Here is a 23,569-nt window from a genome sequence, read left to right as displayed (position 1 = left end):
CGCCGGTCTTTTGCAAAAGAAATTGCTCTCAGACTGATCCGAGACGTCGCACGTAACAACCGAAGAAGAAGCCCGGCCGATCGGGGATGCGTAATAAACGATATAACGATATAACTCTAGGGCAAAATTTAACTTATTGGCGCCCCGGGACGTGACGTGCGCGCGAGTGCAAGTGTATCCTATATAGTCCTAAGTTTTTTGTACATACAAGAGGAGAATCGTTGAGAAGAGAATGCGTTTGTACAAGGAGAGAGCCGTGTGTTGAACGCTGGTTCATCCTCGCGATATGAGGTGCGAGAGAACGAGCGGGAAAGAATGAGAACGCGTGAGAACGGCGGGAGACGAGGGGAGAGGAAGCGTAGTTAGATATCCGCGCGTCGTGCACACACACAGGCCGATTTCGCGCGACAGACTCCGGGGAGAAATGAGAAATACACGTGTATACAGTATACATTTGAACAGTGGATCCAGCGCTGCCAATAATGCCTGTAAAGAAAAAAAAGAAAGAAACGATCCCTCTCTGCATTTTGCCGCTCGAGCCCGAAATCTGTCTCTCGGGACGGTAGCACACACGCACAGTGCTGTCAGATCGATCAGTGTTTTTCGGGACACCAGACATATACCGATGATACAAAGCAAATTGCCTTCTCGTATTAACAAAGATGGTTGCCTTCTAACAAAAAAAAAAAGATGCATTATAAAGAAGAAAAAAGAGTTCTAGCGATTTGTATCGTGAATACCGTCACTTTGTCCAGGTACTTAAAAAGCCCTTTACATATACCTAGCATCGTTTGCGAAGAATTGAATTTTGTAATTTTATCAGCGAAAAAAAGTTCTTTGGTACGTGGCGACTTTTATCGTACTTCGAATACAATGTATCGGCGGGAAATATTAATGATAATATTAATATTAATAATAATAATGATAATATATAAAAAAAATGAAGAAGAGAAGACGATGATATATCAGAGTACAATGGACAAAAAAGCAAGTACCTATAGTATACCACTTCTATACACGATAACAGACACTTATAAACAATGAATGGACACTACAACAGAAATCCTATTTTTAGGTAAATTAAATTTACATATACATAACAATCCACTACACTACGAGATATTTTAACAAATAAGACTTTACTGTAATAGAGATAAATACATAATTATTTACCTGTAAAATATATGAAGACACGATGGATTGACGTAAGGAACTCTAATGTAACGTTCTGTGATTCGTTGTTTGTAGGTGAAATTTAATAAAAGATTATTGTATCATAATACACTCTTGTGTGTAATTTTCATTCCTATGACACTGTTTAAAATTCTGTCTTATGGATTTCTGACTACTTGATTCGCAGCGAGGAATGAACCAACATTGAAACAATTTAAATTACATGGAATCAACGTCAAATCAATGCTGATTTTTAATGTTTATTTCTTGCTGGGTTGCTCTCAACAAAAACGATCTTATTTACGTCGATATTAACTTAAGTAATCACATTTTATGCAGATACTTGACAGATTGTAGCATAAAGTATGCTTTTATACTTATTATAACCTGTTTTGTCAAATTTTATCGTACAAATGAAGAGTCGCCTATATATATACGAATGACGTTTAAATAGTGCTCGAAAAAACATGAACTATTATTTTTTCTCATTTACGTACCTGCAACTTCCACTGCGATTTTTTTCATCATACACAGCTATTCAACGTTGAAGTAAAATACGACTTCCAGCTAGGATCACTCGCAAGGAATACGAGAGGCACACAAATCGAAGCACGAAACGTAACATAAGTGTCAAATTTTATAGTACTTGTTTCGTCCGGTAAAAACGAATGCATTCCCTCTATTTTCCTCGTTTACTTCTATATTTTCGACGAATATCGAGAGACGTCTCGTTCGATCTCTTTTGTACGGTACGATTGATATGTACTCCGAGGAACGATGTGAAACAATTGCGAACTGGCACAGTCACGTGACATAATTCAAATGATTTTGCACGGAGATCCTCAGTTACGATCGTGTATAAAAGTTACGATCGTGTCATATTTTTTATTGTTCTTTCTATGAAAATTTATTTTGAATAAATATATAAATTTGTAACGAAACACTGATTTTTAAACAAAACCAATTTTTTAAATTTATTTTTCAACGCAGCCTATGACGCCTTGAATCTTCTTTAAGGTAAGTGGCGGCTCCTAGCGGAGACTCGGAAACTAATTTGCAACGTCCTTAGCCAAGCTTGGAACCAAACATTGTCGAGACTTTACCATAACGGTCTTCCAAAATGTACTTATCAATCGCCACGCGCAACTTAGTTCCAAAGCTCCCCGCTACGAGTCGCCACTTTTACGACGGAGATTCGTGAAACGACTCAATGACAAGTCGAACGCATCTAATTGCTTTCAAGTAATACAACTAAACGGTAAATACGTCAATTGCAATTTCTCTGTCTTCGGAAATATTACCAAAGACTCGGTATGTAGATATTAAATAATTAAAAAAGAATTTAAACTTAATTAATTATTCTCGATGTTCCGAAGATGTGATCGATTAGCAGAGGTCCATACTTTTTTATTAATTTATTTAACTGTTACTCCTTAACGTCTCCCACGCGTGCATTCTTCTTTCGTAGTGACGTAAGAGTTATATATAACTCGATCGACCGAGCCGGCCGGTTGTATCATCGCTATCATTGGCGCCGAGGCGCAATCGAGCGTCCACTTAGCGTCGGGTCCTAACGGGAAGTGGTTCCGAATACGTCTGCACGACGTTTGGCCCGGTTAAAGCGTCATCAGAACGTCATTCGTAGCAGACCTAAGTAGGACGAGTTCAGGAGTTCACTATTGAATCGTACGAGTAACTGTTGGCCCAGTGACTGACATTTTCCGTATTATCGATAAGGTGATTCATCGTCGCGCGCGTACATTCGGCGGCGTATCAGTGCGCGATACTCTATCGATCCCGGCAGCGGCGGATTGATCTTGCCACACCCCACAGTTTCGTGGCCATTTTGGACCCGACAGTCAGTGGGCTCGTCTCTGCTGCTGTCGCCCGACCATGGATCAAATCACGCCCAAGGAGGTGAAGATCCTCGAGAATCCCGAGGACATTCAGGATAGACGAGAGCAGGTACTGCGACGATATGCCAACTTCAAGGTGGAGGCGCGCAACAAGCGCGAGAGGCTCGAGGACTCCCGTCGCTTTCAGGTATGTGCCGAAGTGTCTTCTCCGAACTGTCCGACTAAGTGATTATGCACGATTTCTCTTGCGGTTACGTTATTTAACGTTCTCGTTTTCTCTCTTAAGTACTTTAAGCGAGATGCGGACGAACTCGAAGGATGGATCTACGAGAAGCTCCAGGCAGCTTCCGATGAGAGCTACAAGGATCCGACTAATCTGCAGGCAAAGATTCAGAAGCACCAGGCCTTTGAGGCTGAAGTCGCAGCTCACTCAAACGCCATCGTGCTGCTGGACAATACCGGCTCAGAGATGATAGCTCAACATCATTTCGACAGCGATATTATTCGCAAGAGATTAGGTGTGTTTGGGTGTCAATTAAAGTGCCTTGTTAAGGGGATGTCGTATTTGAAAACTTTACCGACAGAATATTGATTCTTTTTCGGGAAGTTTAGTTTAGTCTTATTGGTTGATACAGAGTTATAAATGCTTTTACATAATGAAGGTATGTGCTAAAATAAATTGAAGCATTACTTAATATGCAACAAGAACGATTAAAAATTTCTAAACTGACATCTCCAGCTGTCAGCATAAATATTTACCTGATACAGAAATCTTGCAGCTTGTTTGTACCGAATCAGTCAGTGCTCCGGTCAGAAAAGTTTCACAGAACATTCTTATACCTTTTTAATCAAATTTAGAAGCCTATGAAAGATAAGAAAAATTTATAAAAGTTCTTACACATCTCGGTTATAGGTTTTCCTTGATAGATACGATAAAACAGAGTGACATATGCGTTCATCGCGTTCACATTTATATCACACTTATACTCGCGTAAGACCAACATATACAAGAAATATGAAAAGAATAATGTGATGGTGTCAGTGTTATATAACGTGACAACTTGAGGATCGTTCCTACGTTATGGACGCTTATCAAGTTCGTCATTGACCTTAACATCCCCTTATGAGATCAGTAGTTTGATTTTGAAGCGGACAGAATTGTGATCAATTATTCAAATACCTCTGTAGTAGCTCTCTGAGTATGCTAGGAAATTCCAGCGGAAGAGAAGGACACTGCACTTATGATCAATCAATTGATTAGTTGCGACGTGATATATATAATTATTTACAGAGGACCTGCATCACCTGTGGGAATTGCTTTTATCCCGACTGGCTGACAAAGGGCTGAAGCTGCAACAGGCTTTGGTACTCGTGCAGTTCATTCGTCACTGCGACGAGGTGATGTTCTGGATCCACGACAAGGAGGCGTTCGTAACGACCGATGAATTCGGACACGACTTGGAGCACGTGGAGGTGCTCCAAAGGAAATTCGACGAGTTCCAAAAGGACATGGCCAGCCAAGAGTACAGAGTGACGGAGGTGAACGAGATGGCGGACAAGCTGCTGTTGGACGGGCATCCCGAGCGCGACACCATTCTGCGGAGGAAAGAGGAGCTCAACGAGTCCTGGCAGAGACTGAAGCAACTGGCGATCCTGCGGCAGGAGAAGCTCTTCGGGGCGCACGAGATCCAGAGATTCAACCGCGACGCCGACGAGACCATGGCCTGGATCGCGGAGAAGGACGTGGTCCTGTCGTACGACGACTTCGGTCGGGATCTCGCCAGCGTGCAGACCCTGCAACGAAAGCACGAGGGCATCGAACGCGACCTGGCCGCCCTCGAGGATAAAGTGTACACTTTGGGCGCGGAGGCGGATCGTCTCGCCGCGATTCACGAGGCGGACCACTCCAAGCAGATCCAAGCGAAGCGCGCCGAGATCCTGCAGTCATGGGAGAGCCTGACGGCGAAAGCGAAAGAGCGCCGGCTGAAACTCGACGAGTCTTACTACCTGCATCGCTTCCTGGCGGATTATCGCGACTTGGTATCGTGGATGAACGACATGCGCGCCATCATCTCCGCGGACGAGCTAGCCAAGGACGTGGCCGGCGCCGAGGCGTTGGTCGACAGGCATCAGGAGCACAAGGGAGAGATCGACGCGAGAGCGGACAGCTTCGACGCCACCACGTTGGCCGGCAACAAGCTCCTGGAGGAGAAGCATTACGCGGCCGAGGAAGTGGCGCGCAAACTGAACTCCCTCGCCGAGGACAAGTCGTCTCTGCTGAGCCTGTGGGAGAAGCGACGCATCCTGTACGAGCAATGCGTGGATCTACAGCTGTTCTACCGAGACACCGAGCAGGCGGACGCGTGGATGGCCAAGCAGGAAGCGTTCCTGGCTAACGAGGACTTGGGGGATTCCCTGGACAGCGTGGAGGCGCTGATCAAGAAGCACGAGGACTTCGACAAATCGTTGGCGGCTCAAGAGGAGAAGATCAAGGTGCTGGACGACTTCGCCGGGAAGTTGATCGAAGGCGAGCACTACGCCGCGGACGACGTGGCGCAGCGACGGCAGCTGCTGTTGGAGCGACGGGCGGTTCTGCTGGAGAAGTCCGCCCAGAGGCGCCGCCGTCTGGAGGACGCGTACAAGCTGCAGCAGTTCGAGCGGGACTGCGACGAGACGAAGGGCTGGGTGAACGAGAAGCTCAAGTTCGCCACCGACGACAGTTACCTGGACCCGACCAACTTGAACGGCAAGGTTCAGAAGCACCAGAACTTCGAGCAGGAACTGAACGCCAACAAGACGCGCATGGAGGAGATGGTCGCCACCGGGCAGGAGCTGATCGACAGCGGCCACTACGCCAGCGACCGCATACGCACCCGCACCGACGAGATCGTCACCCTGTGGGAGAGCCTGGCGCGAGCTACCGAGAAGAAGGGCGCCAAGTTGCAGGAGGCCTCTCAGCAGCAGCAGTTCAATCGGACGGTCGAGGACATCGAGCTGTGGCTGTCCGAAGTGGAAGGGCAACTCATGTCGGAGGACTACGGCAAGGACCTGACCAGCGTGCAGAACCTGCAGAAGAAGCACGCGCTCTTGGAGGCCGATGTGGGCTCGCACGCCGACAGGATCGACGGGATCGCTCAGGCGGCTGAGCAGTTCGTCAAGTCGGGTCACTTCGACGCTGACAACATCAAGTCCAAGCAGGAGCAACTGCAGGCGAGGTACGGCGCTCTGCAGCGGCCGATGAGCGTGAGGAAGCAACGACTGCTGGATTCCCTGCAGGTGCAACAGCTCTTCCGGGACATCGAGGACGAAGAGGCGTGGATTCGCGAGAAAGAACCGGTTGCGGCGTCCACGAATCGCGGCCGCGACCTGATCGGCGTGCAGAACCTCCAGAAGAAGCATCAGGCCGTTCTAGCGGAGATCAACAATCACGAGCCGAGGGTGGCGGCGGTTTGCCAAGCGGGCTCGGCGATGCTGCAGGAGGGGCACTTCGCGGCCGAGGAGATCAGTCAGCGACTCGCGGCTTTGGACGAGCACTGGGGCCAGCTGAAGGACAAGGCGCGGCAGCGCAAGAACGACCTGGACGATTCCCTGCAGGCGCATCAGTACTTCGCCGACGCGAACGAGGCGGAGTCGTGGATGAAGGAGAAGCGGCCGATAGTGATGAACGGCGACTACGGCAAGGACGAGGACAGCTCGGAGGCTCTGCTGAAGAAGCACGAGGCCCTGGTCAGCGACCTGGAGGCGTTCGCGAGCACGATCGCGGCGCTGAGGGATCAAGCCGCCGCTTGCAGGCAGCAGGAGACGCCGACGGTCGACATCACCGGCAAGGAGTGCGTGGTCGCTCTTTACGACTACACCGAGAAGTCACCCAGAGAGGTGTCCATGAAGAAGGGCGACACCCTGACTCTCTTGAACTCCAACAACAAGGACTGGTGGAAGGTCGAGGTGAACGATCGCCAGGGCTTCGTGCCGGCGGCGTACGTGAAGCGCGTGGAGCCCGAGGCGGGTCTCAGCGCGTCCCAGCAGAACTTGGCGAGGGAGCAGAGCTCGATCGCCGCGCGGCAAGCGCAGATCCAAGGCCAGTACGACGATCTGCTGCGTCTGGCGCGCGAACGGCAGAACAAGCTGAACGAGACCGCGAAGGCTTACGTGCTGGTGAGAGAGGCCGCGGAGTTGGCCACCTGGATCAAGGACAAGGAGAACCACGCGCAGGTGCAGGACGTGGGCGAGGACCTGGAGCAGGTGGAGGTGATGCAGAAGAAGTTCGACGACTTCCAGGCGGACTTGAAGGCGAACGAGGTGCGCTTGGCCGAGATGAACGAGATCGCCGTGCAGTTGATGAGCCTCGGCCAGACCGAGGCGGCGTTGAAGATACAAACGCAGATCCAAGACCTGAACGAGAAGTGGACCAGCCTGCAGACGCTCACCGCCGAACGCGCCAGCCAGCTCGGCTCGGCGCACGAGGTGCAGCGCTTCCATCGCGACGTCGACGAGACGAAGGACTGGATTCGCGAGAAGGACGCGGCGCTCAACAACGACGACCTGGGGAAAGACCTGCGCAGCGTGCAGGCTCTGCAGCGCAAGCACGAGGGTCTCGAGAGGGACCTGGCCGCGTTGGGAGACAAGATCAAGCAGCTGGACGAGACTGCCAACCGGCTGATGCAGTCGCATCCGGAGACCGCCGAGCAGACCTACGCGAAGCAGAAGGAGATCAACGAGGAGTGGACTCAGCTCACCGCCAAGGCCAACAGCAGGAAGGAGAAGCTTCTGGACTCGTACGATCTGCAACGATTCCTCAGCGACTATCGCGACCTGATGGCTTGGATCAACTCGATGATGGGCCTGGTCGCCTCCGAGGAACTCGCCTCGGACGTCACGGGCGCCGAGGCGCTGCTCGAACGTCACCAGGTACGTCCTCCGACGTTCGCCGTGAATCATTTGCAATGTACAATCGCCACCGTTCAACCGGCCGCATCGTTCACCAGTCGTTTGAATTATAGAATCACAGAGCAGAGATAGACGCGCGATACGACGTACTTCCAGAGGTATAAGAACGTTTGAGCATACATCGAGCGGGAAGTCACGGATTTGCCGGCGAGAGTGGCTGAAATTAATCATCATCTCGCACAGACCGTCTCCGTTGACGGATTTCCTTCTTTTATTTTGCCCCCCCTTTTTTTTTCTTCTTTCTCTTCACGAGAGGAGGCTGAGACTGATCTTGTCGATGTTTTGCAATGAAAATACCGCCTATTAACAGTTTGAGTATTTTCAATGCTTCTAGCGTAATTGCTGCCTTTCTGCTTGGCGTAGTGTCTACTGTCGAATGGGTTGATCGTCTACGTTAACAAACGTGCCCGGCAGACATAATGACGTGTTAACCCCTTCACTGCCGCCACCATTTTCCTCGACTGGTCCTAAAATCGTCCGAGAACAAAGGGTTCTCGAAAATTAATGGAAGTTTCTACAGAGGGTTTTGATGGTGCTAATGACGAATTTAAAGAATGTTTCGCTATAAAAAAAGAATGGCGGCTAATGTGGCAAATTTTCATTGGGATTTCATGTCAGTTTACAAGAAATGTAGAAGTTTTTTTAAACTATCTAAATGTTATATTAAATTCATCGTGTAATATAACAAAATACGACGAGAATATTCGAGGATTCGGCAGATTCTCACTTCTCTGACGGCCATGTCTTTTTTCCGAGGCAACATTTTGCAAATCACACCCAAAAACGGTGTCAGATACATTGAAAAAGAATCCCTCCAGTAACACTTCGCTTCGAGGGTGAAATCACTCGAGGGCTCCAATATGACAAAATAATACACGACGAGAAAATGCATTCTCGCCATCGGCGGTCAAGAGGTTAATAAGGTCAGTGACGTCATTAATACGTCACCATGTTCGCGGGGGTGGTTGTGCATTTGACACAAGAGAGACTCCAGTGATTATTAATCCGCGTTGAATTCCCCGCAATTGCTCTTTGCAGGAGCACCGAATGGAGATAGACGCGAGAGCGGGCACCTTCCAGGCGTTCGAACTGTTCGGTCAGCAGCTGCTGCAGTCCAGCCATTACGCCAGCGTGGAGATACTGGAGAAGCTCGAGTCCATGGCCGAGGCGCGGCAAGAGCTGGAGAAGGCTTGGATTCAACGGCGCATGCAGCTCGACCAGAACCTCGAGCTGCAGCTGTTCTGCAGGGACTGCGAGCAAGCGGAGAACTGGATGAGCGCGCGGGAGGCTTTCCTGAGCAGCGCGGACGCGGTCGACAGCAGCGACAACGTCGAGGCACTAATCAAGAAACACGAGGACTTCGACAAGGCGATCAACGCCCACGAGGAGAAGATCGCCACGTTGCAGACGTTGGCCGATCAGCTGATCGCCGCCGAGCACTACGCCGCCAAGCCCATCGACGAGAGACGCTGCCAGGTGTTGGACCGTTGGCGGCACCTGAAGGACGCTCTCATCGAGAAGCGGTCCAAGTTGGGCGAGTCTCAGACGTTGCAGCAGTTCTCCAGGGACGCCGACGAGATGGAGAACTGGATCGCCGAGAAACTTCAGCTGGCTACCGAGGAGAACTACAAGGACCCCGCGAATATACAGTCGAAGCATCAGAAGCACCAGGCGTTCGAGGCCGAATTGGCGGCCAACGCGGACCGTATTCAATCGGTCCTCGCAATGGGAGGTAATCTGGTGGAGAAACATCAGTGCGCCGGCTCGGAGGACGCTGTTCTCAAGAGACTGGCGTCCATCGCCGACCAATGGGAGTACCTCACGCAGAAGACCACCGAGAAGTCGATGAAACTGAAGGAGGCCAATAAGCAGCGCACCTACATCGCGGCTGTGAAGGATCTCGATTTCTGGCTGGGCGAGGTCGAGAGCCTGCTCACGTCCGAGGACGCCGGCAAGGACCTCGCGTCGGTGCAGAACCTCATGAAGAAGCACAAGCTAGTCGAGGCTGACATACAGGCGCACGAGGAGAGAATCAAGGATATGAACGCGCAGGCCGACTCGTTGATCGATAGCGGCCAGTTCGACGCCGCCGGCATCCAGGAGAAGCGGCAGAGCATTAACGAGCGTTACGAGCGCATCAGGAACCTGGCGGCGCACCGACAGGCGAGACTCAACGAGGCCAACACGTTGCACCAGTTCTTCCGCGACATCGCCGACGAGGAGTCCTGGATCAAGGAGAAGAAGCTCCTCGTCGGGTCGGACGACTACGGCCGCGACCTTACCGGCGTGCAGAACTTGAAGAAGAAGCACAAGAGGCTGGAGGCCGAGCTCGGCAGCCACGAGCCCGCCATACAGGCGGTCCAGGAAGCCGGTGAGAAACTCATGGACGTTTCCAACTTGGGAGTGCCCGAGATCGAGCAGCGTCTGAAGCTTCTCAATCAGGCGTGGGCGGAACTGAAGCAGTTGGCCGCCACTCGGGGACAGAAGTTGGACGAGTCTCTGACGTACCAACAGTTCCTCGCCAAGGTCGAGGAGGAGGAGGCGTGGATCACCGAGAAGCAGCAGTTGTTGTCCGTCGAGGATTACGGCGACACGATGGCCGCTGTGCAGGGTCTGCTGAAGAAGCACGACGCGTTCGAGACCGACTTCGCTGTCCACGGAGAGCGTTGCAAGGATATCTGCGAGGCCGGCGAGGCGCTTATCAAGGCCGGCAATCATCGGGCGGACGCGATCAGCCAGCGGTGCGATCAGCTGCGCAACAAACTGGAGCAACTGGGAGCGCTCGCGGCTCGCAGGAAGACGAGGTTGAACGACAATTCCGCTTACCTGCAGTTCATGTGGAAGGCCGACGTGGTGGAGTCGTGGATCGCCGACAAGGAGACCCACGTGCGTTCCGAGGAGTTCGGCCGAGACCTCTCCACTGTGCAGACGCTGCTGACGAAGCAGGAGACCTTCGACGCCGGTCTTCACGCGTTCGAGCACGAGGGCATCCAGAACATCACCTCGTTGAAGGAGATGCTCGTCGACTCCGGCCACGATCAGACGCCCAGTATCCAGAAGCGCCACGGCGACGTCATCATCCGCTGGCAGAAGCTCCTGGCCGACTCGGACGCGAGGAAGCAGCGCCTCTTGAGAATGCAGGATCAGTTCAGGCAGATCGAAGAGCTCTATCTGACATTCGCGAAGAAAGCTTCCGCCTTCAACTCCTGGTTCGAGAACGCCGAGGAAGACCTGACGGATCCCGTGCGCTGCAACAGCATCGAGGAGATCCGCGCCCTCCGAGAGGCGCACGCGCAATTCCAGGCGAGCCTGTCCTCGGCCGAGGCCGACTTCCAGGCGTTGGCCGCCCTCGACCGGCAGATTAAGAGCTTCAACGTCGGACCGAACCCCTACACGTGGTTCACGATGGAGGCGTTGGAGGATACTTGGCGTAACTTGCAGAAGATTATCAAGGAGCGCGACGTCGAGCTCGCGAAGGAGGCGCAGCGGCAGGAGGAGAATGACAAATTGCGCAAGGAATTCGCCAAGCATGCCAACGCGTTCCATCAATGGCTTGCGGAAACGAGGTTCGTATTGCTTTCGGAGAAATTCTTCACCCGACTGATCGGTTCGGTCGAAAATCAAATGTACACTTATGCCGCAGAACGTCTATGATGGAAGGATCCGGATCTCTGGAACAGCAACTGGAGGCCACCAAGGTTTGTTCTACTGATAAACGTGTTTCTTCTAAAACTGATAAGGAAATGACAAAAATCATGAAAAGGGGTAAAACGTAGAAATTAAAAATAATAAGTAAAAAAAAATCGGCAGAAATGATGTGAACGATCTTTATATTCGTTACGTTTGCACAAGTGATACATTTTCGAACTTGCAGCGAAAGACACAAGAAGTGCGCGCACGTCGCCAGGATCTGAAGAAGATCGAGGACTTGGGAGCTATTCTGGAGGAACATTTGATTTTGGACAATCGTTACACGGAACACAGCACCGTAGGCCTGGCACAGCAGTGGGACCAGTTGGACCAACTGGGAATGCGCATGCAGCACAACTTGGAGCAACAGATCCAAGCCCGAAACCAGTCCGGTGTGTCTGAGGACGCGCTCAAAGAATTCTCCATGATGTTCAAGCACTTCGACAAGGATAAGAGCGGCCGTCTGAATCACCAGGAATTCAAGTCGTGCTTGAGAGCTCTGGGTTACGATCTGCCCATGATGGAGGAAGGACAGCCCGATCCAGAGTTCGAGAATATACTAGGTTCTTTTTATTGCTTTCAGTACTCTTTCTCAGACAACATAACGTCTGAAATCGGGACGTTTTAAAGACGTTACAGATAAGACATCTTAAGGACGTTTTCCAGACGTCTCATGTTCCGATTTTAGACGTTATGTCGTCTGGGTTTATTCTGATTCTGGTCCTCAGATTTCCGATTTAACGCCTGATCTTATTCGCAGACATCGTGGATCCGAACAGGGATGGTTACGTATCGTTACAAGAATACATGGCGTTTATGATCAGCAAGGAAACGGAGAACGTGCAGAGCTCGGAGGAAATAGAGAACGCTTTCCGAGCCATCACCGCGGCGGATCGGCCATACGTCACGAAGGAGGAATTATATGCTGTGAGTATCCTCGTCGCAAGATACTCGGAAATCCAGAATACAATGATCTTGATACAATTTGCCGAATCGATCGATTCTTTCCCTTTTTTTTTTGTTTTTCAGAACCTCACGAAGGAGATGGCCGATTATTGCGTCGCCCGTATGAAACCTTACGTAGATCCCAAGTCGGAACGACCGATAACAGCCGCACTGGACTATATAGAGTTTACGCGTACTCTTTTCCAAAATTAATCGCGCGCATACATACACCTATTATCATTATTACATTTGCAGCTTATTAAATTATAACCGCATAAACGGTACAAGTATCGCATTTTTCCCAAGAGACCACGTTTGATTAATATTTCTACTAATATATTATTAACATATTAATATATCATCGTTTATATAAAGTATATCGATAATAAAAAATTATACCGCACATAGATCAACTAGTTGATGCAGAAACTTGTACACGGCTTGTTTTTGAACCATTACTATACGAAACGTAAATTCTTCTCGTGAACGATTGCAGTATCTTTTATTATCTTTTTCTATTAGTAGGCATATATGCGAAAATGATATGAAATAAAGGTTGCAGAAATATCACTTGCATTTTATTGAGCAACTGGGTTTACAACCATCTGAGATCTCTCTTGGATTATTTGTTCGGCGCGGTACACTTTCCAGCAAATCAAGTAGTCCCTGGCGATTTTGAACAAAGTGTAGTAATTCATAAAGAGCAACAACGCTATCGACAGCAGTTGACACCATTCGGTTGTGCGTAATAGGATGAGCAACTGAAAGCCGACCAATAATAAATGTGCTCCTAGTACCGAGCACAGCAGCACGGTCGGGTTGTAGAAAAAGGTCTGCCGAAATACGAATGGGATTAGTAAGCTTGCCGATTGAGCGTTTCATTGTGGTTGAACCGATACTCCGGTCTCACGTACATGAAATCTGGAATGATCCGTGTTGCCCGGTTCCGCCGCTGTGCACAAACCCTCGGAACGGTAAATCTCTCGGTTGTGCCGTACGATTGAGCCGTGCGGCCACAACACCGCGTCGTTCCACGGTTGGATGTTGTACATGTGATTATTGCGATTTTCATTGGGTATCTTGACCCATCGACCTAAATGCAACGATGCTCTATGTAACACGTCGTAGTATCTAAAAATTCATCGGTGTTATCGGATAATTATCGTCTCCAATATTGATGGGCAATTCTCGCCGAGCGAAAAGGGACGTACTGACCTGACGGGACAAGTGTGAACGAAATAGGCGATCATTCTTCCAAGCCAGAAGAAGATCGCCTGCTGTATCACCCATGGCCGGCTGAAGTATAAATGCGGCGGTGCGAAAATCATGGGAGCAGCACCACAGATAAACGCTGTACCAGAAGACGCGAATAAGGCCTGCTTTATTCGTCGATTAAAATCGAATTTCAGTGTGGACACTTCCGCTCGGATGGCCGACGCATTCAGCGAACAGTTGTGCAGAGGTTTGTCTGTGTGAGAGAAAAGAGACATGCAATCCTAGAGAAATTGTACGCGTATGATTTTCCAACAATGACATTTACCTAATAGGTACTTCGTTTTCCGTTCCTCCTTTCCACATGAGGATGATGTGGAGATATCGAAAAATGGTGTTAAACTTACTCCAAACATACTAAAATATATCGACAAACTTCTGAAATAGATAAACGTTATGAGTAACACACCTTTGTATCCGCAATTTTAACTGATCAAAACAGAAATATTGATATGTTACAATAATGATAAATATTTTACATGCTAATATACAGGAAGATAAGATACACACGGATAACATAGATAGAACATTTTCAAAAGGTCATGTTTCTCAGCCAAATGATACAGGCACCAGGAAATGATGATCATCACAGTAATCGAGAGAGACATTCTGGAATAGTTACATGAATATTGAAACATTTTGATGCTATTGTTGATTCTTGTGTTAAACGTGAATCATTTACTAGTCAATATATGCATAATAATACCTCATGATCTTTTGGATGGTAGGTAACCATCGAACTGGTGATAATGTATCGATAGATCGACTTAATAATATATAAACTACTCTACGTGCCACAATTGTGAAAATAAATACAAGCACGTAAGGGTCTATCAAGTAAAAATTCTGAAACACGTTATACACGTACAGAATTTATAATCAATTTCTCAATCCTTACAATATCAGTGCATCAACATGTAATAAATGCAACCATACCATAGCATAAGAATTATAAGAGTGTGGTAACCACCATACGGTCTTGTATATATTCAACAGTTGCATACAAGTCGTCATGATCGAAATGGCTAAGGACATAATCTCGAAGGTCAATTGTCCATCGACTGGTACCACCGGTATAGGAACATGCTTCGGCGCCAGAGATCTTCCATTATAAATCTCATCAATCTTTTTATCGTCCGTGCTATTCCCGACCGTTCTCTCCCCGCTGTTGCTTCTTCCGCTGGCATTAGTAGAACTGGAATAAGTACTGCCGGTTTTACCAATCGTCCCAGTACGACTGGCGGCATTTCGTCTACCTCCGGGCATGCTGCACCGTTCGAGGCACATCGATTATTTACAATTTACGAGAAATACAAGCCACATTGTCGTAATGGTAATTTTGCAACAATCTCAGAAAACTCTGTTGAACGTGACGACTTCTTCAGGCACAATTTTCCCAACATATCTGTGTTATGTCACTGTAAACAAAAGCACACGTTGAACCCGTACCTATATCCTATGCAAATCAACTTCCCTCGTCGTAAACAACTCGTCCGCAATGTCATACGCTACGTATTGTTTATAGGACATAGCTCCGAAACGACAATGAGACGAATTGTGAATTAAAGTGCGAATAAGACACGCGGCATACGTTCACGACGTTACGAACAACTCGGCGAACGTATGAATATTTCAAGCACGGTTTCAAGTACGATCGTTATATTATTAACTCGGGCACATTTCCATTTTATGTCAGTTCACACAGGATTTCCGCGATGACATACTCCTCGCACTGTGCACAGTAAAATTTCGTACACACCTCCGAATAACGTCTATGCACGCTGTGTAGGTGGCGTTCAGACGCTCAACAAAAATGACGTTGGAACAAAGAGATTGGAAATCCTTGTGAGCAATGGATACACAAGTAGTTTTCGATGGTAGCGTGTGGACGATCTCTCGGACGTCCAGTGGCCATTTATAACAATAACAACTGCACAAGTAATTTTATCGTGTTATCTTGTGCGTTAACAGTCCACGGCTGAGAGAGTGTGCGTGTCAATTATGACATTTTTCCCAGTGATTTTCGTCAACCTTACGAGTACTTGCAATTGATACTTTTCTGGCCGGAAGTCCTTGTTAACGATTCTTCAGATGAAAATGTTGGTGTACACATTATGTATAGTATTGATATATATAGTTAAGCAAGTAGTTGTGATTAAACAACATGAAGATTTCTTACGTATCACTTCATTTATGCAGAGTACACTAATGTAAATGTAAAAATTGCTATTTTCTGAACTCGTAAACATTTACAGATGTTTAGTCCTATACAGATAAAACATGAATCCACGGGTGTAGAGGATATAAATGCGAGTAACAGAGTTAACACTTCAGACAATTCTGCATATCCTATTTTTATCAATCAAGATGCAGAGTACAAGCACCGTCAGTTATCTCAATTTTGGGAGCAAACGCAGTTACCGAATGAGATGCCTGCAAAAAATGAAGTTCATGACCAGCAGGCTATGTTTCAGGTAGAAGTAAGTAATCTAAGCATCGTTATATAAGTATGTTCTATCTGTTGTATCAAATTTTTCGTATCTCCATTCTAGGAAAGTGGAAACTTACATACATATGCTAAGGACTATGTACAAAATGGTATATTCTTCCAAGAAAATGGTAACAATCAAATGCAGATGAACAATCAATGCCAACAGAGCGCAAACAGTGTCATCATGGTACAAGAGAACAGACAGCCACAACTGCAGCAAGATTTGCAGGATGTCCGAAGCATTAATCAGATATCGACAGCACAGTCAACAGCTGTAAAAAGTAACCGTCTTGGAAGACCGTCCAAGAGCTCCATGGAATCTGGTCCAGGGAAGAAATTGAAATGCCAATGTGAGATTTGCTTCAAGGAGTTTGGACACAAGAGTAATTTGTTCATACATATGAGAACTCACAACGGTGAGAGGCCGTACAAATGTAGTCAATGTGACAAGTGTTTCACACACAGTGGCAACTTGGCTATTCACATGAGAACACATTCCGGTGAACGTCCATATGGTTGTCAGATATGTGGGAAAATGTTCAGTCACAGTGGTAACCTCTCGACTCACTTAAGAACTCATTCGGGCGTGAAGCCTTACAAATGTAGCGTGTGTGGCAAAGAGTTTAGGCACAGTGGTAACTTGTCGATACACGAGAGGATACATTCCGGTATTAAGCCGTTCCAATGTAAAGTATGCGGCAAGGAGTTCTATCACAGTGGAAATTTGACGACCCACATGAAGAAACATACCACAAATGCGAATACGAACACGACCGACTGTGAAAACGAGCGAAAGCGTACACTGCATACCAATACGCATGTTAATGATACCGCTTCTACAAATTATTTAAGTAATGTGCCGTTAACGCTTAACGACAACATTAAGTCTATGCATAATACTAATAATGTGGTTCCTATAAAAAATGAAAGTACAGAAGATCCTGTGTTGAGTACTATGGGATTATTAACATCCACTTCCAGTTGAAGCAGATAAGGTCATTATTATTATGTATTAAGAGATTATTAAGATAATACTGAGTCTCCACAACATTTCTTCGCTCAGTATTTTATCCACTAACGAGCAATTTTTATTACTGGCAGGTAGAAAATTATTTTCATTTGGCAATGTTTATATTCCATTTGGCAATGTTTGGCATGTTTCAGCTACTTGATCTTCCTGAGTCTCAAATATGTAATTTTATTGTATAGCAAAGTAAGAGATTGGTTTTATTAAGTTCTACACACATTCATCTATTAACTGGACGGAGCATAGTTTTTTATCTGTGATTTGTTCAATCTGTGTTCATTCTTTGAGTTATTGAAATAGGATCTGAGGCAATGGTAGGAATATTTCAGGAATCGTTCAGCTTTTACATGTAAGAAAAATTAACATCTTTATATTCATCGCGTTTAATTATTCTTGTTCGTACAAAAATTTTGTAATTAATAATATCAACTTAAATTCTTGTCTTGAGTTAAATCAAACAATTATTATAATATCTTAATCATATAAAGCACAAATGATAAAAATGAGTAACATCCGTTTGAATTTTAAAATTCTATATGTGCAATTTTATATATATATAGTAAATTAATGACAATGGTAAAATTGCTCGTTAAAACTTTTGTTATCGCTATTTTTTATATTTATTTGCAATTGTTATAGAATTCATTTCATTAAACTATTTACTCTCGATTTTTTTATATTGTTCATATAGCAGATATCGATTGATATAGTTTGCAAGTGAGATAAAAGTTAAAAACTATGTAACTTTTGTATGCTTATATTGGTCGAATGTAAAATTCTATCCTATATTTAACGTTTCTGAACNTATGTACAATTTATATAATTCAAATTATATATACTTTATATTATATATATATATATACTTATCAAATTTATAATTTAGAAATAACATCTAAATCTTAGTCATATTCTTAGACATATCCAATCTACATCATGAATACTTCGATATTTAACAATATGTTATATGTAACAGTAATGATTGCATACAATCTCTTTTTCACTCGGAATGAATCATAATACTTTTCAGGTGAGAAGCTTGATCCCATGTTACTATCATTATAAAATTAATACTTTAGCTGCCTACAATAATTATTACTTTGTTTATATATATATATATATAGATAAAAATGTGGAATGTTATCTGTTAAGTATTATCTGTTATAAAGTCATTGGTTTAGACTAGGGTAACTATGGTGTTAATGTCATGAACATTGTTTTAGTAAAAGATTCTTTGAGCCTTCTACTATACTGGTTACTTTCATGGAACAATGTTATTGTTTGAAAACATTCGCGTACGATTAACGTACGACCTTCAACGGCACAGTCATGTTCCGTGGCAGACGAGCTTCAAGAGTTCCTGCTACGTTTTCGGAAAGTTCATGCCAAATGTACTTTCCGATTATAGGCACGTCTTCCAAAGGCAATTTGAAGGATACCAATAACGTTAAGCACAGACCGTCTCCTCCTTGACCACTGCTAAATTCTACGGACAATAAGCCATGCGGCTTGTGTTGCGCTACGTCGTTTCCGAATATTTCCTAAGAGAATGTAATAACTATATAAATATTTGTATCGAATGTAATAGTTATGTAAACATTTGTAGAAAAATTTATTTCCAAAAGAATTAATAACTTTTTAAGCTATTATGTGATAAAATTAGGTTTGAGATTTGCACAGAAATTTTCACTGCAAAATACACAGAAAATATATTGACATCTAAATTATATGTGAATATTTGTGATTATAAAATAATACTTCTGTAACATACTTACTGTCATAAAACTATGCAAAGTAGACAATAAACTACGATTTGGGTTGATTTCACAGATTGGTAATTCATACTGTTCTGTGTCAGAAAGGAGCACATGCAGTCTGTTCCTAGTGATAATAAAATATATTTATTTATTATCCTATATATATTAACTATTATGTGCTTATAAATTTATTATATAACTCACGTTGCCCTTTTCTTAGATGTGACTGTTAATCTTAGCAATAGTTTTGAATGAGGTTTAATCACAGGCATCAAATGAGGATGCTGAGATACAGTCTTATTTAAAACATAACTCTTGCCTCTCTCCAGTAGATAAATGATATCATTAGACCTTAGTGGCAGGTCATTTATGTTTCGTACCCAGCAAGCCTGCAGAGATTCTTCATTTGCCTGATCGGGTGTTTTTAGAGTACCACCAACTATATCTCCAGTGAACACAAAGCGAAACCATGTACCATTAGCGCATTCTACCAGTATTAAAGTCGTTGGTGCTAGCACCAGTCCTGTTTCTTCCAGGACTTCTCTTTTTACTGCGCTGAGCAGATCTTCGTTTTTTTCTACTCTACCAGCTGGCAAATACCATTTTCCATTGCAAGAGGCCTTAGCCTCTTGTATCATCAACATTTCACCCTGGTCATTTATAACAACAGCAGCGACTATGTACGTCACTGTTTTCAGGCAAACAGGAATGTATGATGTCAGTTGACCTGATTTCGCACCTGAAATGCATATTAGTTTGGTCGTATTAATCCTTCCCTTTAGAAAAAGAAAAACGTTCGGGACTTACTAAGAACATTGCGACAGTAATTGTTGTGCGAGAGGGATTTGACATACCTGCTGTGTCATCTGCGAGAACGTGTACATTATGTGTATCGTCGGGTTCTAACGCCTGTCCGGCGAGTAGAGATTGAACTTGATTCTCTATAAAATCTGACATATTACACGCAAATAAAAGCGCTAAGCCGCGTTATCTGCACGTGCGACACGTTCTTAAAATATTCATTAAACGTGAACTATCGATCGTTAAGATCTTAGCACGATCAACTGACATACAATGTGAAAGTGACAGCAATTAGTACATACGTAAACGTACGATAAATATGTAAATTGAGATGTGCGGTTTTAGTTGCGTCTTTACTGATGCCCGCGCCGCATCATGAAATTCCCTATGTCATCTCTATTTCTTCGGGAAATGCTCTTTACAGTATTTTGTTAAAAGATATTTTGTTAAAAAAAGATATTTGCGTTCAGAAAAACACGGAAGAATGATAACCGTCTTCTTTCCGGAGATTACACGAGTGGTCACGAGCACATGTCAAGTTCGGAATATATTTCGTCTAAATTGGCATTACTGTAGTTATGTTCGCTATGACAGTCAGCAATTCATGTTTGTGATGTTTTATTAAAATTATCAAAGCTGAGATTGTATTCACATGTCTGATAATTATAATGCTGAAAGTGTTATCGTTGAAAATACACGGTTTATTATTGTGTGAGCAGTAGAAGTTCTGCAAAAATGGTCTAGTGGGGACGTCATTATCGAATATTATTCTATATTTAGGAAACCGCTCGAATATCGTATGTGATTTCCAGTCACTCGGCAGAACAAGACAGTGATGTAGTAATGTGACAGAGAGAAGTCCAAATAAAAATAAACTGAAAATGGATGCTTTAAGTGTGCTAATTGTAATAGCTCTGATACACTGTTCATTATTCTTTTTTGATACACTTTTTAAGGTAAATCAACCATTTTCACACGATATTTCTGTCATACTTTTGTGTTCAAAAATTTAATACAAATAGTTTATTACGAGGGGTGATATTTATGATGTGAAAAGTAATTTTCTTAAAATTTAAGAGAGTCATCCTATGTTATTAATATATTGACGTTTTCTGTCATCAACTTTTGTATACTCTTGTTCTTTATTTGATTATGTTATAGACATATTATTGAAACTAGAAACATATAAGACAATCTTACAACTTATTTTTCAGTCCTGTTCACATTTACCATATTTCTACTTTCTGAAGAATACCGGCTTGGAAATTCAGATATTGAGAATAAAATGGTTTACGACTGCTTTCAATCGCAAAATAATAAAATGGGGAATGGATCGCTCAAAGTTTTGGACTGCTTGGTTTAATGCTGGTGTTATTATAAGCATTATATTATTGCCAATAGCTGTTCTCATCATCTTAAAGATGACATTTAACATGTGGTTGGCTGGATCTTCAAGTGATACTGGTTCAGGAGCTATATTAGAGCCAATGGTACATTTTGAAAATAAGATATTCAAGACAAGATACTCTCAATAATCTTCGATGCATAGGAAAATTTATCTAACTGTGACAGGAATTTCATTTTTATTTTACTATGATATATTAATGTATATAGTATGACTTTTAGTAGTATAATTATATTAATTTATATAGAGTATACATATTGGTATAATCTTCGGTGTGCATTTAACTTTTATAATTTTATACATTTTAGTTACCAGGAGTGGATATTCCATTCAATGAACTTGGTTATTATGTAACAACATTAGCAGTATGTAGTATAGTTCATGAATTAGGACATGCTCTTGCTGCAGCACGAGAAGACGTGCAACTGTTTGGTTTGGGAATTTTTATTTTTTTCACCATTCCAATAGCTTATGTACACATAAGCAATGAGCAGCTGGTTGCATTGCCCTTGCGAAATCAATTACGTGTTACATGTGCAGGAATTTGGCACAATATCGTTTTTGCCACAGTAGCTGCGGCAATCCTTGTGTTTTCTACGTGGCTGTGGGCGCCACTCTATAGTCTTGGCTATGGAGTTTATGTAAAGACTATTTTACCAGTGAGTATTGTCGAGATCATGTTAGCAATAGATTTTGTCTGAATATTTTGTCACTCAAGTGAACTTACTTCACAATGTTCTTTGTGCAGAATTCACCTGTGTTGGGACCGACCGGTCTTCTGGAACACGATGTAATATACAAGTTAAACAATTGTCCTGTAAAGAATAGCGAGGATTGGTATGACTGTATATTGCACTCAGTGCAACATCCAACTCCTGGTTACTGCGTTAGGCAATCGTTTGTCCAGGTAATATTTCTGGAGGATACTCATCAATCTCCATTGCTCGCATTATTTTTTATAAGCTATGTTATTATTTTACAATTTGCGAAAGAAACGTTTATAATTACAATTGTAATATTTTCGTGTTATTGTTTCAGGATTTTGATGAATCAGTGCCAGCTAAGCAGAAAACGAACGGAGTCGTGAATTGCTGTACAGCTGATAGCGAAACGAGTGGTAGCCTATGCTTTGAATATATCGAAGGACCACAAGCTGCCCCTCTTCATCTACCTCCGCATTCTTGCCTTCCAGCGAGGGTGATGATTAACCAGTCGCAAAATTTTTGTCAAGCCAGTCACGAGTGTTTATCTCAAGACACTCATTGTATGAAACCTTCCTTAGACAATGTGACAAAGGTAAGTACAAGTAAGAGGTACAACCAGAAATTTGTGTCTAATAGACTTTCATAAACATGGTTATCAAAGGATATCGTTCTTTCTCTATTTCTTATTTTACAGATTGTACAAATAAAGAGGAAAGTAGGTAAGGATATATTATTCTTTGGTCATCCAGCAGATATTTATAGGACTGTCGATGTGTCAGATTGGGTACCAAAGTATTCTTTTTTTCATCCCAAATTGCCCGAATCATTGGTATTACTTTGTAAATACATCACGGTGTTTTCAGCAGGGCTGGCGATCATTAATGTTGTGCCCTGTTTCTTTCTAGATGGTCAATATGTTATAAATGTACTTGTACTTTATTTATTAAATTCCAGGCCACATAATAAAAATATTAGAGAAGCCACCGTACTTACAATAACAAGTATAGGTACATTGCTGCTTATAATAAACTTAATGTATTTACTTACGAATAAAATATTGTAATCTCACAATGTACTTTTATTTTCTCCACCTTCAATTACCAACATTTATGGTGTAAATTTACAATTTTTTCATCTATATCTTGTATAATAATATAATGCCCACACATACATATTAAATGCTTATTTTAATGATTTACTAAAATTTTCGGTGACATGTAATTTTTTATACGTGATATCAATTTAAATATCTTCACATTTAATTTTCGAGTATCGTTGCATAAAAAATATTTAGGCACCAAAGATATAAGTTTTTTTTGAATGTGAGCTACGAAATTATATATTTTAATATTTTCTGAATTTCACGTATTTATACATATATATATCTGATATATATATATATATATATATTATTAGTTGCCAGATAAATAATTTTAACATTTATAGGGAAGTAATGAGAAATTTATGCCTATTTTCACATGTATTGTATTTTGTTAACATTACT

The 23,569-nt window shown here is 43.8% G+C and overlaps 5 protein-coding genes across 11 annotated transcripts; 3 read left to right on the top strand and 2 right to left on the bottom strand.

Annotated features, from left to right (window-relative positions):
- The first annotated feature begins 2,677 nt into the window (after positions 1-2,677).
- On the top strand, positions 2,678-13,179 carry LOC106747899 (spectrin alpha chain). Of its 3 annotated transcripts, XM_014625901.1 has the most exons (10): positions 2,678-2,910; positions 3,007-3,216; positions 3,316-3,547; positions 4,321-7,937; positions 8,030-8,074; positions 9,015-11,542; positions 11,620-11,674; positions 11,851-12,229; positions 12,427-12,593; positions 12,696-12,824. In XM_014625901.1, the coding sequence occupies exons 2-10, from the start codon at positions 3,067-3,069 to the stop codon at positions 12,822-12,824; spliced, it is 7,302 nt and encodes a 2,433-aa protein (XP_014481387.1). In that variant the 5' UTR covers positions 2,678-2,910; positions 3,007-3,066. The 3 variants fall into 3 exon arrangements, with proteins under 3 accessions (XP_014481387.1, XP_014481397.1, XP_014481391.1); XM_014625905.1 differs by lacking the exon at positions 2,678-2,910 and having other exon boundaries at positions 3,067-3,216; positions 12,696-13,179; XM_014625911.1 differs by lacking the exon at positions 8,030-8,074 and having other exon boundaries at positions 2,678-3,216.
- On the bottom strand, positions 13,168-15,721 carry LOC106747915 (transmembrane protein 39A-B). 3 transcript variants are annotated; one of them, XM_014625926.1, is made up of 8 exons: positions 15,643-15,721; positions 14,820-15,301; positions 14,590-14,729; positions 14,394-14,492; positions 14,152-14,261; positions 13,827-14,079; positions 13,526-13,742; positions 13,168-13,444 (listed from the first exon to the last, which is right to left on the bottom strand). In XM_014625926.1, the coding sequence occupies exons 2-8, from the start codon at positions 15,168-15,170 to the stop codon at positions 13,190-13,192; spliced, it is 1,425 nt and encodes a 474-aa protein (XP_014481412.1). In that variant the 5' UTR covers positions 15,171-15,301; positions 15,643-15,721; the 3' UTR covers positions 13,168-13,189. The 3 variants fall into 3 exon arrangements, with proteins under 3 accessions (XP_014481412.1, XP_014481431.1, XP_014481422.1); XM_014625945.1 differs by lacking the exon at positions 15,643-15,721 and adding an exon at positions 15,333-15,636 and having other exon boundaries at positions 14,820-15,078; XM_014625936.1 differs by lacking the exon at positions 15,643-15,721 and adding an exon at positions 15,475-15,636.
- A 172-nt stretch (positions 15,722-15,893) lies between these two features.
- Positions 15,894-18,199, top strand: LOC106747924 (zinc finger protein 32). 2 transcript variants are annotated; one of them, XM_014625968.1, is made up of 3 exons: positions 15,894-15,982; positions 16,147-16,363; positions 16,436-18,199. In XM_014625968.1, exons 1-3 carry the CDS (start codon positions 15,975-15,977, stop codon positions 17,357-17,359), a joined length of 1,149 nt encoding a protein of 382 aa, XP_014481454.1. In that variant the 5' UTR covers positions 15,894-15,974; the 3' UTR covers positions 17,360-18,199. The 2 variants fall into 2 exon arrangements, with proteins under 2 accessions (XP_014481454.1, XP_014481446.1); XM_014625960.1 differs by having other exon boundaries at positions 15,900-15,982; positions 16,139-16,363.
- Positions 18,200-18,224: 25 nt separating this feature from the next.
- Positions 18,225-20,126, bottom strand: LOC106747881 (8-oxo-dGDP phosphatase NUDT18). 2 transcript variants are annotated; one of them, XM_014625866.1, is made up of 4 exons: positions 20,010-20,126; positions 19,360-19,894; positions 19,174-19,279; positions 18,225-18,939 (listed from the first exon to the last, which is right to left on the bottom strand). In XM_014625866.1, exons 1-4 carry the CDS (start codon positions 20,110-20,112, stop codon positions 18,700-18,702), a joined length of 984 nt encoding a protein of 327 aa, XP_014481352.1. In that variant the 5' UTR covers positions 20,113-20,126; the 3' UTR covers positions 18,225-18,699. The 2 variants fall into 2 exon arrangements, with proteins under 2 accessions (XP_014481352.1, XP_014481362.1); XM_014625876.1 differs by having other exon boundaries at positions 19,174-19,273.
- Positions 20,127-20,815: 689 nt separating this feature from the next.
- LOC106747874 (membrane-bound transcription factor site-2 protease) lies at positions 20,816-23,429 on the top strand. Its single transcript, XM_014625855.1, has 6 exons — positions 20,816-20,912; positions 21,171-21,446; positions 21,670-22,020; positions 22,110-22,268; positions 22,400-22,657; positions 22,760-23,429. The coding sequence occupies exons 1-6, from the start codon at positions 20,838-20,840 to the stop codon at positions 23,126-23,128; spliced, it is 1,488 nt and encodes a 495-aa protein (XP_014481341.1). The 5' UTR covers positions 20,816-20,837; the 3' UTR covers positions 23,129-23,429.
- The last annotated feature ends 140 nt before the right edge of the window (positions 23,430-23,569 follow it).

The sequence above is a fragment of the Dinoponera quadriceps genome, unplaced genomic scaffold (genome assembly GCF_001313825.1).
Source record: "Dinoponera quadriceps isolate SergipeBrazil2010 unplaced genomic scaffold, ASM131382v1 scaffold163, whole genome shotgun sequence".
Classification (NCBI taxonomy): Eukaryota; Metazoa; Arthropoda; class Insecta; order Hymenoptera; family Formicidae; genus Dinoponera; species Dinoponera quadriceps.
Note: the sequence above shows the minus strand (reverse complement) of the source record. Positions and strands in the feature narration are given on the sequence as shown.

Bases quoted from the DNA above. Each gene is read 5' to 3' on its own strand.
- LOC106747899 (XM_014625905.1), top strand. From the start codon at position 3,067: ATGGATCAAATCACGCCCAAGGAGGTGAAGATCCTCGAGAATCCCGAG. The intron at 3,548-4,320 runs GTGTGTTTGGGT...AATTATTTACAG, and splicing joins TATTATTCGCAAGAGATTAG to AGGACCTGCATCACCTGTGG. The intron at 11,543-11,619 runs GTTCGTATTGCT...CTTATGCCGCAG, and splicing joins CAATGGCTTGCGGAAACGAG to AACGTCTATGATGGAAGGAT.
- LOC106747915 (XM_014625926.1), bottom strand. From the start codon at position 15,170: ATGTGCCTCGAACGGTGCAGCATGCCCGGAGGTAGACGAAATGCCGCC. The intron at 14,730-14,819 runs GTATGGTTGCAT...AACGTGTTTCAG, and splicing joins CTTATAATTCTTATGCTATG to AATTTTTACTTGATAGACCC. The intron at 14,262-14,393 runs GTGTGTATCTTA...TATCTATTTCAG, and splicing joins ATGTTCTATCTATGTTATCC to AAGTTTGTCGATATATTTTA.
- LOC106747924 (XM_014625968.1), top strand. The intron at 16,364-16,435 runs GTAAGTAATCTA...TCTCCATTCTAG, and splicing joins AGGCTATGTTTCAGGTAGAA to GAAAGTGGAAACTTACATAC.
- LOC106747881 (XM_014625866.1), bottom strand. From the start codon at position 20,112: ATGTCAGATTTTATAGAGAATCAAGTTCAATCTCTACTCGCCGGACAG. The intron at 19,895-20,009 runs GTATGTCAAATC...TATGCATTTCAG, and splicing joins TCTCGCAGATGACACAGCAG to GTGCGAAATCAGGTCAACTG. The intron at 18,940-19,173 runs GTAAGTATGTTA...ACATTCTCTTAG, and splicing joins CTTTGCATAGTTTTATGACA to GAAATATTCGGAAACGACGT.
- LOC106747874 (XM_014625855.1), top strand. From the start codon at position 20,838: ATGGATGCTTTAAGTGTGCTAATTGTAATAGCTCTGATACACTGTTCA. The intron at 21,447-21,669 runs GTACATTTTGAA...TATACATTTTAG, and splicing joins GAGCTATATTAGAGCCAATG to TTACCAGGAGTGGATATTCC. The intron at 22,269-22,399 runs GTAATATTTCTG...TTATTGTTTCAG, and splicing joins TTAGGCAATCGTTTGTCCAG to GATTTTGATGAATCAGTGCC.